This window comes from Schistocerca americana, chromosome 6 (assembly GCF_021461395.2).
Source record: "Schistocerca americana isolate TAMUIC-IGC-003095 chromosome 6, iqSchAmer2.1, whole genome shotgun sequence".
Classification (NCBI taxonomy): Eukaryota; Metazoa; Arthropoda; class Insecta; order Orthoptera; family Acrididae; genus Schistocerca; species Schistocerca americana.
In genome coordinates this window covers 41,306,876-41,326,890 of record NC_060124.1, presented here as the reverse complement: position 1 = coordinate 41,326,890, position 20,015 = coordinate 41,306,876, and the positions used below count along the sequence as shown (strand labels likewise).

The following is a 20,015-nucleotide window of genomic DNA, read 5'->3' as shown; positions in this document are numbered from 1 at the left end:
TGTCACTTGTCGCCCTTCAGCATCTCATCTTGGTAAATTAAATGTATAGGATCTTCATTATTCTAGAATCGCCACCATTTGAAACTGTTGCTCACCTTACCATGAAAATGATTTTTGTAAATCACATGTAATGCAAAAATAACTAAAAAAGACCAATATTAGTATCGGCTCCACTAGGTAACTGGTAACTTTCACAGTGATGTTTGAATCCAAGCTGAGCATGCAGTAAATTTTTAGCAGTCAGTAGTACTGTAGAGCCTTCTAGAATGTACAGAATGTCCAAAAACTCATTTCACACTCCACTGTGTTCTGAGAAACCTTTCATCGTTCTGTGCATGTGAACCACATTGATACACTACTGGCCATTAAAATTGCTACACCACGAAGATGACATGCTACAGACGCAAAATTTAACCAACAGGAAGATGATGCTGTGATATGCAAATGATTAGCTTTTCAGAGCATTCACACAAGGTTGGCGCCGGTGGCGACACCTACAACGTGCTGACGTGAGGAAAGTTTCCAACCGATTTCTCATGCACAAACAGCAGTTCACCGGCGTTGCCTGATGAAATGTTGTTGTGATGCCTCGTGTAAGGAGGAGAAATGTGTACCATCACATTTCCGACTTTGATAAAGGTCGGATTGTAGCCTATCGCGATTGCGGTTTATCGTATCGCGACATTGCTGCTCGCGTTGGTCGAAATCCAATGACTGTTAGCAGAATATGGAATCAGTGGGTTCAGGAGGGTAATATGGAACGCCGTGCTGGATCCCAACAGCCTCGTATCACTTGCAGTCGAGATGACAGGCATCTTGTCTGCATGGCTGTAGCGGATCATGCAGCCATGTCTCGATCCCTGAGTCAACAGATGGGGACGTTTGCAAGACAACAACCATCTGCACGAACAGTTCGACGACATTTGCAGCAGCATGGACTATCATCTCGGAGATCATGGCTGCGGTTACCCTTGACGCTGCATCACAGACAGGAGTATGCAATGGTATGCTCAACGATGAACCTGGACGCTCGAATGACAAAACGTCATTTTTTCGGATGAATCCAGGTTCTGTTTACAGCATCATGATGGTCGCATCCGTGTTTGGCGACATCGTGGTGAACGCACATTGGAAGCGTGTATTCGTCATCACCATACTGGCGTATTACCTGGTGTGATGGTATGGGGTGCCATTGGTTACACGTCTCGGTCACCTCTTGTTTGCACTGACGGCTATTTGAACAGTGGACGTTACATTTCAGATGTGTTATGACCCGTGGCTCTACCCTTCATTAGATCCCTGTGAAACCGTACATTTCAGCAGGATAATGCATGACCGCATGTTGCAGGTCCTGTAGAGGCCTTTCTGGTTACAGAAAATGTTCGACTGCTGCCCTGGCCAGCACATTCTCCAGATCTCTCACCAATTGAAAACGTCTGGTCAATGGCGGCCGAGCAACTGACTCGTCACAATACGCCAGTCACTACTCTTGATGAACTGTGGTATTGTGTTGAAGCTCCATGGGCAGCTGTACCTGTACACACCATCCAAGCTCTGTTTGACTCAATGCCCAGGCGTATCCAGGCCGTTATTACGGCCAGAGGTGGTTGTTCTGGGTACTGATTTCTCAGGATCTATGCACCCAAACTGCGTGAAAATGTAATGAAATGTCATTTCTAGTGTAATATATTTGTCCAAGAATTCATCTGCATTTCTTCTTGGTGTAGCAATTTTAATGGCCAGTAGTGTAAATGGAGGCTGTACGGGGTAGGTGCAGTTTATTATATTCATGTGGCATTGTCACTTGGCTACTTTTTTGCTCTAGATACTTTGTACATTATGTATACACATTGGATAGATTGTTTTCAAATGATGATTCTTGTAAATTGATCTGACAGTTGCTGGATAATGAACTGTATTCCATAAATGGATCAGACTTAGAAGCAGGATTTTTAGCAAATGATAGTACAGAGAGGGACAGATATTTATTTTATTTAACGTATCTTAATCATTTGTATACTTTTACAATTACCAATTTCAGCTGTGTTCTACAACCATAATCAGATTATTGTTATCACACACGAACACCTGTAACACAGAGGTGCATGAGCTGTCGTACGATGTATGCAGCTCTGAGTTAAGATAATTCTTGTGTGACAACAATGAGGGATGAGGATGTATGTAGATTATAGCCAAAAGCACTAATTGTAACAGTTAATCAGTGATTATTCTCAGGTAAATAGTAAAATAAAGGATTATTTTTTAATCATGGTATTCTCCACCCTGAGAGTTATGTTAGTTTTTTATAACAAAGAAATACATGGTACTTCCTGGCAGATTGAAACTGTGTGCCGGACCGAGACTCAAACTCGGGACTTTGGCCTTTTGCGGGCAAGTGCTCTACCAACTGAGCTACCCAAGCATGACTCACGCCCCATCCTCACAGCTTTACTTCCGCCAGTACCTCGTTTCCTACCTAAAGCTGTGAGGACGGGGCGTGAGTCGTGCTTGGGTAGCTCAGTTGGTAGAGCACTTGCCTGCAAAAGGCAAAGGTCCCAAGTTCCAGTCTCAGTCCAGCACACAGTTTTAATCTGCCAGGAAGTTTCATATCGTTGCAAACTCTGTTGCAGAGTGAAAATCTGATTCTGGTAATAAATACCTGCTTTGTGGTGTATTTATTTCTGGTATCTTTATGTTTATACACTTGTTGAAGAAATGTTTTTCTGATGGAGTTATGAACTTCCTTTCTAAAGGCAATCTCTTGAAAATAGCAGTAATGTAAATACTATTCTTTTTAGTTTTGTGTTAATTCTAAGGAACGCTAACTAAGAGAGAGAGAGAGAGAAAACAAGTTCATGCATATTCATGTTATAAAGATTAGTAAAGTATTGTAAATTGTGGTCATGGCTTAAAGTGGATGTTTGTATACACACACTGTGTGTGTGTGTGTGTGTGTGTGTGTCTATATATATATATATATATATATATATATATATATATATATATATATATAATGGAAGGAAACATTCCACGTGGGAAAAATTATATATAAAAACAAAGATGAGGTGACTTACCGAACAAAAGCGCTGGCAGGTCGATAGACACACAAACAGGTCTATCGACCTGCAAGCGCTGGCAGGTCGATAGACACACAAACATACACACAAAATTCAAGCTTTCGCAACAAACTGTTGCCTCATCAGGAAAGAGGGAAGGAGAGGGAAAGACGAAAGGATGTGGGTTTTAAGGGAGAGGGTAAGGAGTCATTCCAATCCCGGGAGCGGAAAGACTTACCTTAGGGGGAAAAAAGGACGGGTATACACTCACACACACACACACACACACACACACACACACACACACACACACACACATATCCATCCACACATATACAGACACAAGCAGACATATTTGGTCTTTAAATGTGTCTGCTTGTGTCTGTATATGTGTGGATGGATATATGTGTGTGTGTGTGTGTGTGTGTGTGTGTGTGTGTGCGTGTGTGTGCGTGTGTGTGCGCGAGTGAATACCCGTCCTTTTTTCCCCCTAAGGTAAGTCTTTCCGCTCCCGGGATTGGAATGACTCCTTACCCTCTCCCTTAAAACCCACATCCTTTCGTCTTTCCCTCTCCTTCCCTCTTTCCTGATGAGGCAACAGTTTGTTGCGAAAGCTTGAATTTTGTGTGTATGTTTGTGTTTGTTTGTGTGTCTATCGAGCTGCCAGCGCTTTCGTTCGTTAAGTCACCTCATCTTTGTTTTTATATATAATTTTTCCCACGTGGAATGTTTCCCTCTATATCAAAGATGAGGTGACTTACCGAACAAAAGCGCTGGCAGGTCGATAGACACACAAACACACACACAAAATTCTAGCTTATGCAACCAACGGTTGCTTCATCAGGAAAGAGGGAAGGAGAGGGAAAGACGAAAGGATGTGGGTTTTAAGGGAGAGGTTAAGGAGTCGTCCCAGTCCCGGGAGCGGAAAGACTTACCTTAGGGGGAAAAAAGGACAGGTATACACACGCACATATCCATCCGCACATACACAGACACAAGCAGACATTTGTAATGTTTCAACTCTTTGTCTTTACAAATGTCTGCTTGTGTCTGTGTATGTGCGGATGGATATGTGTGTGTGTGCGCGAGTGTATACCTGTCCCTTTTTCCCGCTAAGGTAAGTCTTTCCGCTCCCGGGATTGGAATGACTCCTTAGCCTCTCCCTTAAAACCCACATCCTTTCATCTTTCCCTCTCCTTTCCTCTTTCCTGATGAGGCAACAGTTTGTTGCGAAAGCTTGAATTTTGTGTGTGTGTATGTGTTTGTTTGTGTTTCTATCGACCTGCCAGCACTTTCGTATGGTAAGTCATATCATCTTTGTTTTTAAATATGTATTTATATATATATTCAAATTTCTGTTTAACACGCATGGTACCATTAAAATTTTCTTAGAAAGTGTCTTTTAGATAGTCCATATCATTGTGGCATTCATAATAATATAAATCTATTCTTGTGTTATCATCAAAGGGAATATGACTCAGATGATACTGCATCCACTGGAGACAGTTTGGAAGAAACTGAAGAGGAAGAAGATGAAAACGATGAGATTTGTAGTCTTCCTGGGTCTGAATTTACATTTGCTGAAGAGGAAACAAAGTCACGATTTACGAACTACTCGATGTCAAGTTCTGTTATTCGACGTAATGAGCAGTTGACATTGTTGGACGGGAGATTTGAGAAAGTAAGTACAGTGTTTAAAGAAATACCTATGTTGGATTAAAATATTTTTATCTGTTCTGAGTCTGCAGATATAATGTAGAACTCAGTTTTCTAGAACCAAACAATTGAAAGCACAGGATGGAGTAACAATACTATGGAAAGGATGGATTGCTACTCTACACAGAGGAGACATTGAGTTACAGGCAGACACAGTGAAAAAGATTGCCAGAAATATTTCAGTTTTCAGACAGAGTTCTTCTTCAGATATAGAAAACACACACGAGTACAGCTCAAACTCACATGTCCACTGTCTCTGGATGCCAAGAATGTATTTCCTGTCATTCACTGCTTACATTCTACACGGAGAGCGCAATGTTGTGATGCTGTGGATTTGGGGGATGGGGTGGAAAGAGAGAGGGGGTGGGGGGGGGGGGGGGGTTGACAGACAGAGAAAAGGAGGAACTGTTGTGTAGAGGGTGTGGGGACAGTGGGGTAGACAGTGGGTTGTGCCACTACGTGGTCAACTCTTTTCATGATGACAGTATAACAGTGGCCATTCGTTCTGGTGGACACGTGGTTGGTGGGCAAGCCCACATAAAATACTGTGCAGAAATTGCAGCGGAGCTGATATATGAGGTTGCTGCTTTCATAGGTGGCTTCTTATAGGGTAGGATAAGTTTGCTGGGTGGGTGAATCTTGCAAAGGATGTGAAACCCATGGCAATGGTTGGGAATGGAATTGGTATAGGGATGGACCAGTGTGTTATGTAGGCTGCGTGGGCAAAGGAATACAACGGGTATCCCCAAGCTGTTGCATTGGTGGGATGATTGCTTCAATGCTCAGGGCGATTTTGCATGGTTGTCACACCAATTCTGGACTGTACGGCTTTCAAACAGAAACCTTGTGACTGCCTCTTACATATTGATATAGTCAGCATGGTTTAGTGCAGGCCTTGTTGATGTCAGCCAAGGTATTGGCTGGTGGTATCACAGTCATAACCTCAGCCAAATCTTTTTGTAAAGAGGAACCACCATACCTCAATCAGAACAACAAAATGATTAAGAGTTGAGCACAAGAGGGGTGGTACTGTCGACTCATGTTTGTCTGCATGCACAGTACGACTGTGACCGCAACGGCTGGGCATTTTAGTTCTGGATTCATCAACGTGCTGCCCCTTAACACTCATTGGGATTGCATAGCATGGTGATAATAGCCTTATTGCTTTCGTGTACACTTTCACAACTATTTTTGGATCTCACATCATGAAAAATCAGCACACTACACAGCAAAACAATGAAAAACAATCATAATTGTTACATTACCGGCCACAAACTGTGTGTGCAAGTGACTGTGACAATGGGCACCGGTAACAGAGCAATATGACAACAGGCACAGAACAGCAGGCATGAGCAAGCTCATTCTCTGTTTGGTTGTTGCTATCGTAGCTTTCCTGTAAACAAATAGCTGTCAATTATTTTTGTTACTGTGGTCCAAGTACAAGAAAGGAACCTGGTTTGTTTAGTACCTTGTGTAAAAAAAATTACTTTATAGCAATCATTATTCCATGAACAGCATGAACCTATTGATAAAGATTGGGTACAAAGATTTCACATTTGGTATATGTCGTGCAGTGTTGCGAAATACTCTTTCTTGTACTCAAATGAGAACCGATTTTTGCACTAGTTGTTTGTATTATGTTGAAATGCCTATAACACCCCACAGTTGCCACGCATTCAGTTGGATATCATTTGCCAGTCACTATTACACATTGTTCCTCTTTCATGAAATTTTTTTGTTCACTTCCTTATATGCTGTGCCTTCCAGCCTTTAACTGTCCTTATACCTAATACCATTGTACACCAACACAGTCTATATTACTATAACCTCTTCCCATTTGTCTCCTACTCTGACCATTTGTTGGTATTTCTGTTGCGTCTTATTCTTTACCAACTGTTATACACTTTCCTTCATTAAGTCAGCTAATTTAAGTTCTCACCTTTCAAACATTTAAAGTTCTCCTTTGATTCTATGAGAGAGAGAGAGAGAGAGAGAGAGAGAGAGAGAGAGAGAGAGAGAGAGAGAGAAATACAAATGCTCAGTCCCACTCCATATGTTCCTCTTCTCCTCCTCCTTGCACACTTGTGCTTTTGTCAGTTGGAAAGATAAATAGATTTTAGGTTTTTGCTTTTGATTTTATGCACTTTGCTTTGTCTTAAGACTCCATTTACATCTGTCGTTTTCTGAAATGTTATTTTGGGAATGAACATGCCTTGTTTTTGTTTCAAACAATGTAAAATCCAGGATGGCCTGTAACAACGTTATGAAAAGGATAGTTACTATTCACCATATAGTGGAAATGCTGAGTTGCAGATAGGCACAACTAAAAGATTGTCAGAAGTGAACTTTGTCAGAATTAGGCAACATACTGCCAGTTTGACCTCAGCAGGCATTTGACCTGAGGTCATATGTTTATGTGAGTTGTGTTTGTGTGAGTATTGCCTATTTGCAATGAAGGTGTAACAATATTATGAAAAGGATAGTTGCTATTCACCATATAGCAGAGATACTGAGTCGCAGATAAGCACAACAAAAAGATCGTCAGAAGTGAGCTTTGTCAGAATTAGGCAACATACTGCCAGTTTGACCTCAGCAGGCATTTGACTGAGGTCATATGTGTATGTGAGTTGTGTTTGCGTGAGTTGTGTGTGTAGTGCCTATTTGCAATAAAGGCCTTGTTGGCTCACTTTCTTACAGTCTTTTTTTCCACAGTTAATGTGACTTAGCACCGTTTTGTTTCACAAAATAACATGACCTCTCACATTAGAGCAGCTTGTTTCATATATACGGCTTGGTCTGAAAACTTGTAAGGATGTTGCATGGTAGGTTGTGCTGAGAAGTAATTGTTAAGCAAAAAATTCAAAACATTATGCTGTTTCTGAGTTAGTTATCCATGAAGCTAGCCAATAAGGTCATAGTGGACACAAATTCAATTAGCCTGCCAGATAAAATTAGTGTCAGTTGTTGTCATAGCTTGGATAATAGTGCACAGGACTGCTCAGCCTTTGGCTCACTGAGCGAAGTCGTGCAGTGGTTCGTACACTGGACTCGCATTCAAGAGAACGACGATTCAAACCCACGTCCGGCCATCCTGATTTAGACTTTCCGTGGTTTCTCTAAATCACTTCAGACAAATGCCGGGATGATTCCTTTGAAAGGGCACAGCCATCTTCCTTCCCCAACATTCCCTAGTCTGATGGGACTGCTATGTCACTGTTTGGTCGCTTCCCCCAAACACACCAACTAACCAACTAACTTCTGGCTCAGGTTCATTCCTTATTGCTGTCCCATGTCCAAATTTTGTACTGCTGTCTTGTTCGCTTTTAGGAAACCAAATGAAGAACATGTTTGACAATGCTATATCTGGCAGGGTGCTTGAATTTTTGTGTGCAACAGCCTGATTACCTAACTTCAACGCTAATTAACTCAGAAATGGTGCAACATATGGAAATTTTTTATTAACAGTTATTACTCAGCACAACCTAACCTGAAGCACCCTTAGAAGCTTTTCAGACTGTTTCTGACTGCCCTGTACGTTATCCCACGAAAGAGGAAAGCAAGAAATAATTCTGATGATAATGGAGGAGGACGATTGTCCTGACGGTACTTCTTTTATTTGAGCTCATTGACCATGATTCTCAAATTGTTATTCATATTCATTGAAACCTGATATTACAATTAATGTTCTTTTTTTCGATTTTCAGATGTTTGCAGATTATGATGATAGTGAAATTGGTGCTCTTGACTGTGAGGAAATTGAGGGCTACATACCTCCAGATTCAGATATTCTGTTGGAATGTGCTAAGGAATTTGAAAAAGGAAAGAATTCTCAATTAAATTATGTAGATAAAACACTAAAAATACTTGAAAAGATGTCATCTGACTCTGAAGATGGCGATGACATGGTGAAAATTGAAGTAAAGGACAAAGACCAAGAAAAATGGGATTGTGAATCAATTCTGTCAACTTACTCCAATATCTACAATCACCCCAAACTGATACCTGATGTAAAAGTAAGTTAGAACAATAAGTTTTGTATATTGTTTAACTTGCGACATATATCGAATTTTATACCTTTGTTTTCCAGTACACATAGATTCAGTAAATTTAATCACTGTTTTTTTTTTTTTTCTGCCTCCTATAGCCATCAAAACATATTCGTGTTAGCAAAAGGACTGGTATCCCACTAGATGTTTTGGGTAATAACACAAACAAGCTCACACCTCAGTCATTGGCAAGATTTGATGCTGCCCAAAAGAAGAATGCTGACTGTGATGATTCAGAATCTGTGATTTCAGTGTTGTCAACTCTGTCTATTCGATCCAAAGATGAGACTCCTGAACAAAGGAAGGAAAGGAAAAGAATGCTGAAAGAATACAGACGGGTTTGTATGCGCTCTGCTGCCAGTAATTGCAGATATCTTTAAAGGAAAGGAAAGGATGCCTGGAATAAAATTATAACAACAACAAAAATAGAAGATACTTGCAATTTTTATGTAACACCAGTACACAAATGTTGCCTTTTGGCATCATAGGTTCCTTCATTTCAGAAAAGGAACCATAAAATTCCAGGAAAAGGGCTGTTCGATACATAAATGAATACTTACATAGACAGTTGTTGCAGGCAAACACACAAGACAAGATGAGCTAAATGTCCTATAAATTTATGCTTGCCATTTGCCTGACAAGCAGCGTAAACAAAACAATTTGTTGGGCCCCAGGGGTCATCACACAGCCTCTGGCATTAATAATAGCTTCAGTTTGGCAAGGAAGAGAGTCTGTGAGTTTCTTTAAATATGCCATATTCAGCTGAAGCCACTCATTGATGATAAGCTCTCATAAGGCTACCACACCGTGGGGACATTGATTGCTGTATTTTACCCATTGTTCCAAATAGTGCAGAGATTTTCTACAGGATTAAAATTTTAGTGATTTAGCGAGGCAGTCAAGGTGCAATAGTGTACCTGAGCATTTGTTAGACTGCGCATGTATGTGTGCAGCTCTACAAAGGAGGCTGTTGTCATCTTGGAAGACAGAAGGGCTGACATTGTGAAGATAAAGAAGAGGGAAAACACTGTCACCAAGAATGTTGAAATAAACATAGAAGTTCATACTAATACAAAGTTCTCAAGCTTCTAGCGGAGTGAGTTTGTCTAAAAGACGCAACATTTTGATGAATGTCACTCCTTTCATCTTTTTTTTCAAAGTGTTGAGAGGGCATCTTGATTATTACTGTGTAGACATCACAGTTGACTGACCTGACATAACTTCCACTCCCATCCCTTGTCCTAGGGTGGGTTGGGGTGTGGGAGAGGGAGGGTCCTTACTTGAGTCCTGACATGGTTGGTCAGACTTCACCCCATGTGCCATGTGGATGTCTTTTGCCAGCAAGTGCTTGTAACACATTGTGACACAAAACAGGTCAACATGTGGTAAAAACATCAGCTGCTGCATCTCTTTTTATGAGGTCATCATTCAACCAAATTTCAATGGCTGCCTTTGTTATACTGTTCCAAAACCCACTGGACCTACACAGTACTCTCATCTGTTGAAAATTAAACACATGACCTTCATCCAAGCTATGCCCAGTGACTGCTGATTTACCTTTGTGCCCCAGAGGGCTGTACCTGCAATGCTCCAAGTTCTGCTGCTGAAAATAGCACTGTGTCTGCCCAGCCACCTCAGCTCATATTCACAGTGAATGTAATAAATGCAAGGTGTGCACGATCCCACTGGATACTTGGCTAGGTCAGCTAGATCTTTAATCCTATGCAGTGCTCAGAAGGTTGTTTTAACATTATATTTCTTAAAGATCCTTGTGATCTTAGCTGTTGGTGGTTCCACATATGGCAGAAATATCATTCACTTGTCCTCTTCCTATGTTACTCTGAGATGCACTTTGTATGCATTGACTTTCCTAGACACTTATGGCCCAACTCCTGTGAACATGAGTCCTCAGAAAAGTGTGTTGGACGGGCAGTGGCAGCTAGTGCATGGAAATACATATCATTGTACGTAGCTTACACAAACTGACCTCATGTGCTATCTTGCTTCTTCCATACCGAAATGTCTAGGAATGGAAGGCAAATATCTTCTTGGACATACCAACACCATCCACGAGAACATAAAGAGAAGATCACGGCAGTGAAACTCATCTAAAAATTGCACCATTTTGACAAACTCATTTGACTGGAATCACTAGAGCTTTATACTAATTTAGCCCATTGAGAAAGACAGCAAGATTGTATCCAGGTTTATGATCATGATAATCTGAATTAGGTGCTCTAGTCATGATACAGAAAACATCCCTAAAACATCTTGAAAGAAGTGCACACTCTACACACTGCGGGTTAAATGCCTCATTGAGCTGTCTGTGTGCTCAACATCCTATCTTGTTTGACAGCTGGCAAAACCACTGTTAGGTGAATGACACTACATGCCTGCAACTATCTGCTTTCCAGTTTCTGCCTTGTTTGGCCCACTGAACACATACAGCTTTATCTGCTGCTATGAGCAGTGGCTTTTAGGAAGATGTCTGACTCCAAATGTTGATTGAAGCTAGTTTCCTTCACAATGTTCACTCAGAGGCTTGTTGAAATTGATCTGTATTCACAGACAGTAGCAGTTTCTGTCAGCTTTGAAGCTGATTGTCGTTGGCAAGACGTGACACTCATGTCTGGACGGTGTCGGTTAGGATCCTTTGACATGGAAAGATATCATCATCATTGGTGGATGAAACCATTCTGTAGAAGAACTGGTAGGAATAACTTGCAGCAGGGACTGAACATTGAAGACAGCTGTGCTCTCCATAACTTCACTTGGATGTCATCCACCATTTTGGAATTCTGGGAAATAGAGCAACACCATTTGTTTTGGGGGAAAAAAGCAATTACAGTCAACCAAAGACCTGTTGTTACTCTTTTAGTTTTCACCAGGAGACTCATTTCAGAGCTTTTCTTATTTACTCGTATTCCGATTTCGAAGCAAGCTATACCTCAAATAGTTCCTGAAGTTACTGATGGAAGACCTGAGGGATTATGTAAACATAACTAAATGAAAACTTCATTATATATGTATATTATCAAATTTTTATTCATTCTGTATGCTATTGTTGTTGTCTCCCTCTACAATTTTTACCACCCACACTTGCTTCCAGTATTAAATTGGTAATCCCTGATGTCTCAGAACATGCCCTATCAACTGATCCCTTGCTTTGGTCAAGCTGTGCCACATATTTTTCATCTCCCCAGTTCTATTCTGTACCTTCTCATTTGTTATGTATCTACCCATCTAATCTTCACCATTCTTCTCTAGCATCACATTTTGAAAGCTTCTATTCTCTTTTGGTCTAAACTGTTCATCATACATGTTTCATTTCCATAAATGCTACACTCCAAACAAGTACTTTCAGAAAAGACATCCTAATGTGTAAATCTGTATTCAATGTTAATAAATTTCTCTTCTTCAAAAATGCTTTTCTTGCAATTGCCAGTCTACATTTTATATCCCTCTACTTCGTCCGTTCTCAGTTATTTTGCTGCCCAAATAACAAAACTCATCTACTATTTTAAGTGTCTCATTTCCTATTCTAATTCCCTGAGCATCTCTTGATTTAATTTGACTACTTTCCATTATCCTTGTTTTGCTTTTGTTGCATTTCCTCTCCCTGAGCTTCAGTTCCTACTTCTAATTCCTCATTGATTTCCTTTACTGCTCATTCAATTTACATATTGAATAACATTGGGGACAGGCTACAACCCTGTCTCACTCCCTTCCCAATCACTGCTTTCCTCTCATGCCCCTTGACTTGTATTGCTTGTACTTATAACTGCTGTCTGGTATCTGTACAAATTGGACGTAAGCTTTCGCTCCCCGTATTTTACCCCTGCTACCCTCATAATTTCAAAGAGAGTATTCCAGTCAACATTGTCAAAAACTTTCGGTAAGTCGACAAATGCTATAAATGTAGCTTTGCCTTTCCTTAACTTATCTTCTAAGATAAGTCGTAGGGTCAGTATTGCCTTGCATGTTCCTACATTTCTCCGGAATCCAAACTGATCTTCCCTGAAGTCAGCTTCTACCAGTTTTTCCATACTTCTGTAAAGAATTCGTGTAAGTATTTTGCAACCACGGCATGTTAAGCTGATAGTTCAGTAATTTTCACTACATTCTCTTCTACTTCTGTAATATTGCTCTCAAGTATATCTCCGTTGTATAGACCCTGTATATACTCTTTCCACCCCCTTCTTTCCTTAAGACTGTTTTCCCACCTGAGCTATTGATATTCATACAGCTGCTTCTCTTTTCTCCAAAAGCCTCTTTAATTTTCCTGTAGGTGATATCTATCTTTTCCCTAATGAAATATGCTTCTAAATCCTCACATTTGTCCTCCATTCAATCCTTCTTAGCTATTTTGTGCTTCCTGTCAGTCTCGTTTCCTAAACATTTGTATTCCCTTGGCCTGCTACATTTTCTGCATCTTTATATTTTCTCTTTTCATCATTGAAATTAAATATCTGTTGCGTTATCCATGGATTTCTACGAGGCCTTGTCTTTTTACCTATTTGATCCTCTGCTGCCTTCACTATTCCATCTCTTTAAACTACCCATTCATTTTCTACTGTATTCCTTTCCCCTGTTATAGATAACCATTACCTAATGCTCTGTCTGACACTCTTAGCAACCTCTGGTTCTTTCAATTTATCCAGGTCCCATCTCGCTAATTTCATACCTTTTTCCAGTTTCTTCAGTTTTAATCTACAGTTCATAACCAATAATCTCTTGTCACAGTCCACATCTGCCCTGGGAAATGTGCAATTTAAAACCTGGTTCCTAAATGGCTGTCTTACCATTATGTAATCAGTCTGAAACCTTCTGGTGTGTCCAGATCTCTACCACATAAACAACTTTCTTTTATGATTCGTAAAACTAAGTATTTGCGATGATTAAATTTTAATATGTGTGAAACTCTCCCTTTTCATTTGTTTCCCACAGTCCATATTCAACTACTATTTTTCCTTCTCTTCCTTTTCCTATGATTGAATTCTAGTCTCCATTGCAATTAAATTTTTGTTTCCCTTAACTATCTGAATAATTTCTGTTCTTTCACTGTACACTTCATCAAGCTCTTCATCCACCATCTGCGGAGTTAGTTGGCATATGATCATTTATTATTGTGGTGGGTGTGGGCTTCGTGTCTATCTTGGCTACAATAATGCATTCACTTTGCTGTTCATAGTAGCTTACCTGCATTCCTATTTTGTTATGCATTATTAAACCCACTTTTGCAGTACCCCTATCTGACTTTCCTGTATTCACCTGACCAGAAGTCCTGTTCCTCCTGCCACCAAACTTCACTAATTCTCACTACACCTAACTTCATCCAATCCATTTCCCTTTTTATATTTTCTAACCTACCTAACCGATTAAGCAATCTAAATTTCCACGCTCTGATATGTAGAATGCAATTTTGTTTTTCCTGATAATGGCATCCACCTGAGTAGTCCCTGCCCAGAGATCCAAATGGGGGACTATTTTACCTCTACAATATTTAACCACACAGTAGAGCTGTATGCCCTCGGGAAAAACTATGGCTGTAGTTTCCCCTTGCTTTCAGCCGTTCACAGTACTAGCACAGCAATGTTGTATTGTTTGATGTTAAAAGGCTAGATCACCCAATCATCCAGACTGTTGCCCTAGCAACTACTGAAAAGGCTGTTGCCCCATTCAGGAACCACATGTTTGTCTGACATCTCAACAGATACCCCTGCATTGTGGTTGCACTTGCGGTATGGCTATCTGTATCACTGAGGCATGCAAGCTACCCGTTCTATATAACTTGACATAAATTATCAAACACGACTTCCTCTACTGTGTGACGAGTTTCTGACTTTCATATTAATGTGATGAAGGACTCAACACTAGTTGTTGAGGCCCTGATACATCCACATACACTGACGGCTTCGTACTCTCAAAACAATCCAACTCGAATTGTGATAGCACCTCATTCAGCTTTTGTTTGGTCTTTGCTCTTCTATTTGTGGCAGTATGCGAAACATGACTGCTACATACTGGCCAGAGACACCACATTTGTCTATATATCCTTTTCTTCCTATCGTTTCAGCACTTTTGCAAATAGTTGGGAAATAATTCTGTACCAACTGGTACCTTGCTTCCCATCGATTCACCTTAATTTCTGCTTTGGAGGAGGCGATGTAGAAGGGTCATCAACTTCCTCTTTGTCATCACCTTCTCCCACTAGCAAATCCTCGAAAACCTAAAATCACATTTATTTATTTCAGATGCCGGCGACTAAAAATGATTGGCATATGCGTTCTCACAGATGCTTCACTACGCACATTGTATGGGAGCAGTTGATGGGAAGTGTATGTCATACAGTGCCTTATTGCTAGAAAAACAAATTATACAATTACAAAGGCATTTAGCATTGTGTTCTCAATGTCTATCACAACTTTTTGTACAAAGTTATTGACTGTCGAGGAAGAATCTCAATGGCGGTATATTCAAGAATGTCACCATAAGTGAACTACATCCCAAAAAGAAACTCAAGTTGCCAGAAGCTGAATGCTTACCTGGAGGAACAAAGGCCTACCATATGTTTTTGTGGCAGATGATGTGTTTCTATTACAGGAAAACATTATGAAATTATATACAGGAAGGCATGTTCAAAAAATAATTAATTACTTACTGGTTGTTTAGGGCTAGAATGCTTGTAGATGGTTGTTTAGGGCTAGAATGCTTGTAGATGGTTGTTTAGGGCTAGAATGCTTGTAGATGGTTGTTTAGGGCTAGAATGCTTATACACAACCTTTCAGTATTACAGCTTTAGTTTTTCAAGTCTCCTGAAATCCTTTGTTGTTGGAAACCTGAGATGATACAAACAGTCATCCTTACAACTGTTTGTCTTCATAATTTCTTAAGGCAAAATGCTGAAGCAAGAAACCACTATATCCCACAAGGAAGCTTCAGTTCATATGATTTACAGATGGATGATGTGATCACATGCTCATGGAGATGAGATGACACTTCATCAGTTTTTACTGCACCACAAATATACCTCTGAAAGCTTCTAATCAAACAAATAAATTCATGAAAAGTTAGCACATTATTTTGAAGCTCTCAAGGAAGTGTACTCTGGCAAAACAACTGTGGATGACTGTTTACTGTACAATATAAAATGCAATGCAAGCAAGCATAGTTTTTTGAACTTTTTTGTTCACGGTATTCTTAGTTTTCTTTGGCACATGAATATCCCACAGAAATTGCAGGATTCGACAGCCAAACCATGCTGGTTTGTAGACAGTGTATCACAACTTCTCACTGCTTTACTGTTCACAACAATTCTCTTCTCCCATCAGTATTGGAATACACATGATCTAATTTTCTTCTCAACGCAATTGTCAAATGTATCAGCAGTTTTGCACGGAGATATTTTTTACTGCTTGTATCTCACATTCTACTCCACTATTTTTGGAATGAACTCGCTACTGCCAGACAAAATCACAATACAACATATAAACATACAATAGTGCCATGCAGCAGTGATATGTTGTAGCTGGCTTGAAACATTGTTTCCTTTGATATGCACCAACACTGCTATGGATAGCTGTTTCCATGTTACGAAACATGTGGCAAACAATAGTAGCTGGAAACATGTTGCAAACTAATTGTGGACATGGCTTAGGAGGCCAGTGTTATAAAAGGGTGGTTAATATTTGTCCAGTGAACTTTTGTTTCTTACTCATATACTTTACTTATCTCTCACGTTTCTTTAAATTTAAGTTGGGGTTGGGTTTTTTCGTGGTGTTTCCTTAGTGTTTCTAAAATTTATTGTTGCAGGCTATCTTAGCTTTGTAGTCATTTTGAGTATTACCCAGTTTACTGTTATCGCAGGAAAAAAGTAAATTTTGAGGTACTTGAATATTTAAACTCTCCTAGGATAACAGTGTAGGATTTCTTCAATCTTCCCAGTGCTCACCGAGTTTGATTACTCATAATTGTTGATATTCCAACCTAGACTTTCCATTGTTTAATTTCATCATCTTAAATTCTAGGAGAGGCGGCTGGAGAAGAAGGCAAATGCCATTGCCTTCAAAGAAGAAAAGAAAAGGCAAGAGAAAGTGCTATTGAATAATAAGCTGAATCAGCAGGGTGTGAAAATTTTGTAATTACTTGTACATGAGGAACCATGCACTTTGTACAATAAATATTTTTTTAGTATGTTTAAGTATTTACAGAATGTATTTGTTCTCTGTACGGCCTCTGTTCTCAATGGAGAAGAGAAGTAGATACCCAGGGCTACACCAGAAGACAGGATTCCAACAAACCTTTTCAAATCAATGATGTGTTCTGCTTGCCAGAACATCACTTTTATATCAGTGAATGTAAAAATACAAGTTAATGTCATATTTTTGTAGATAAAATGAAGAGAGAGTGGGAAAATGCTAAAAAGAAAGTGTTAAGTTACAGAACATGTAGATTAATAAATGTAATATTGATCAGGTCTTAATGCTGTGCTACAAAAAAGGGTCTGGGAGGGACAACTTAGTTTACGGGCAATCAAGAGGAAACATCCTAAATTTTGTGGAGCATTTATAGTAGTAATGCAGACTTCTTTGGAGTGTCATTATTTGTGGAAACTAATTTTGATTTCAGTTATGGAATATTCAGTAACTTTATCTTGGAACTCTTCCATGTGGTCGGTGTTTGCATAGAAAACAACCATATCAGAAACTGAGTCTGCCTTGATGCAAAACACCTTGTTGTTTGTTTTCCCAAACTAGTTTCGGCAACAAAATCACCATTATCGGTGGGTTTTTTCAATCTTATTTATTGTATGTTATTGCACGTTTATTGGAATTATTGTCGCTGTTTGTGACATATTTTCCGTGCTTTTTTCTGCTGCCATTTTTTCTCAGAAAACATCATGTCATCTGCAAGTTCGTTGGATGGTATGTAGCTGATTCTACAAATAGAAAAACAAAACTTTTCCTCTTTGTTTATGATCAAGAACATTACGACATCTTGCTATTCGCATGCGTCGTGAGAGGTGTATCTTGTCTTTCTCTTGATACAATTGGAAGGGACTACAAGTTGTTCCAAGAAATTTAAATTTCGATACTGTGTTTGTAAGTGTTTGCCATCTCTAGTCACCTCAGTGTCAGTGGGATGTTAAATCCTAAACTTACTTCCTTCTTGGAAGAATTTTTTTAGTTATTTCCAGAGTTTTCCTGTCTACTGCAGTTTCCTTCAAGGTTTAAGGAGGGAGTCTGCCTATCAAATCACAAGCCTTTTTAAAACTAACAAAAGTTAACAGTATCTTTTTGTTTGGTGTTTTTAAATGCCCAAGTTTTTTTTTTACGTTTGGATATAATCACCTGTGAATGTTGCTGTTCATCTTTTGTTGATGTAGAATTTTTTCCTTTGTTTTTCTCAAGGTAATGTGCTTATTTCTCTCTCTGTTGTCGTTACCCATGTTTTTTCTAAGATTTGTTTGCCAAGCACAGTTTTTCCCGTGCCATTATGTGTTGTTCATGTAATGACAGTACAATCTGTGCCTGGTGAACAAATTTTAGAAAATGAATGTGTAGCGATAGCAATGATCACCGTTACCTTGACACAAACAAAGGAAAAAAACACAACATCAAAAAACTATGACAACCTGTAAATTGTGTAATAGATCTAGAGCTACCAGAATAAACAACAAACAGCTTCATGTGAGAAAGAAAATAACTAAATAAACCTATTGAAGATAGCACAAAAGTGCTGAAACATATCTGGGTGAAAACAAAACCACAAAATGTCTTTCATAAGGCAGAATTCCTTTCCAATCTAAGGCTTAGAATTTGCTCTGGGCAGGTTCTGTTACCTAAAGCCAGCTTGATACTCTCTAGTTTGTTTATTGAATTGAGGATTTAATGTGTCTAGAAGGGATGTCAATATGATTTTGTATTCTAAGAGTAGTAATGAAATTTCTGTGTAATTACTGGTATGTGTTTTGTTCCCTTCTTTATGGAGTTGCTGAATTAATGCAAGGCCTCCATTTTCTAGAGTTGTTTCGATGTCCCTGACATTATCTAGTTTTTCTTTTGTGATTATGACTCCTAGATTTTCACTAGCTCTTAGAATTTCTTCTGAGGGGCTATGTTGGCTGGGGGAGGAGGGTTTGGTTATGTTTTACTCATTTGATATAATTTTAATCATATTGGTACTTCGTGATTCTGCATTTTCAGTTGTAACATCGTGGCATTCCAGTTGGTTAGTTGATTTTTCAAAATTGCTGCTTGTTGCTTATAGTTCTCTGCAGTGTGAGTTTTCCATTTTCTTTCATAGAGCATAGTAACTGCGGATTGTACCCATACATACAATTCTTGAATATTGTGCAATAGTCTCCTTTTCAAAGCAACTCTTTTGTGCCCTAATAATTTTATCTGCTTGCTTCTTTTCAAACTGATAATTTTCGAATTACTGCTTGTTTTTCTGGTATAGTAATTGTCCCAGGCTTTCTTTTTGTCTAGGCACTTCACATTTATTGTTCTACCATCTGTGTTTTCATTGCTTGTGTGGAGTTGTTTCAAATGCATTATGTTTAATTGTTTCTGTGAAGTTATTGCTATTCTCGATTGTACTGGGTTGTTTCATGATTGTTTGTTCAAAAACCTCAAAATTACATCTTTAGATACCAGAAATTTCAAAATCACAAAGAAATTGCAAGGGAGACAAAATTGATAAAGAATTATGACTGATATAACAAAATCACTCTCACCTGTGTAGTATTTTCTAGGTCTTCTATAAGTCATAACAAGAAATGGAACATTCATTTGGTATTTCCCCATACTGTGATCATTGTTTCATTTGCAGAGAAATTGATGGTGGGGTTGTCAACTCACCATAAGCCAAGCAATGCTTTGTAATAAAGACATGGAAACATTTTCAGCACATATGGTTTGGTGGTGTGTCCTTGAAATGCAGTGACATGAATGTGCATAAAGAAGAGTATAACTTTTGGATAACATAACCTCATTGATGAGGTTGGTCAAAACATCAGCAATTAAGCTATTTTAGTAGTTACAGTGACGTGGCCCAATACATAAAATTAAGCGCATGCTCACGAGTATCAGCACTGTGTGCTTTTTATAACTTTCGAGCACTTGGAACAAATTACAGGCAAAAATGCATTTTTCCCAGCGGTGGCATATAGGCTGCCCTGCATGACAAGCGTGTT

General features: G+C 39.2%; 1 protein-coding gene across 2 annotated transcripts in view; it reads left to right on the top strand.

Moving 5' to 3' along the window:
- Nucleotides 1–17,025, top strand: part of LOC124619736 (protein LTV1 homolog) — a 53,023-nt gene extending 35,998 nt beyond the window's left edge. For both annotated transcript variants that reach the window (XM_047146309.1, XM_047146308.1), the window contains exons 6-9: nucleotides 4,524–4,737; nucleotides 8,477–8,785; nucleotides 8,917–9,156; nucleotides 16,846–17,025. In XM_047146309.1, coding sequence (XP_047002265.1) covers nucleotides 4,524–4,737; nucleotides 8,477–8,785; nucleotides 8,917–9,156; nucleotides 16,846–16,959 — 877 coding nt within the window. In that variant the 3' untranslated portion in view covers nucleotides 16,960–17,025. The remainder of the gene's footprint in view (nucleotides 1–4,523; nucleotides 4,738–8,476; nucleotides 8,786–8,916; nucleotides 9,157–16,845) is intronic.
- The last annotated feature ends 2,990 nt before the right edge of the window (nucleotides 17,026–20,015 follow it).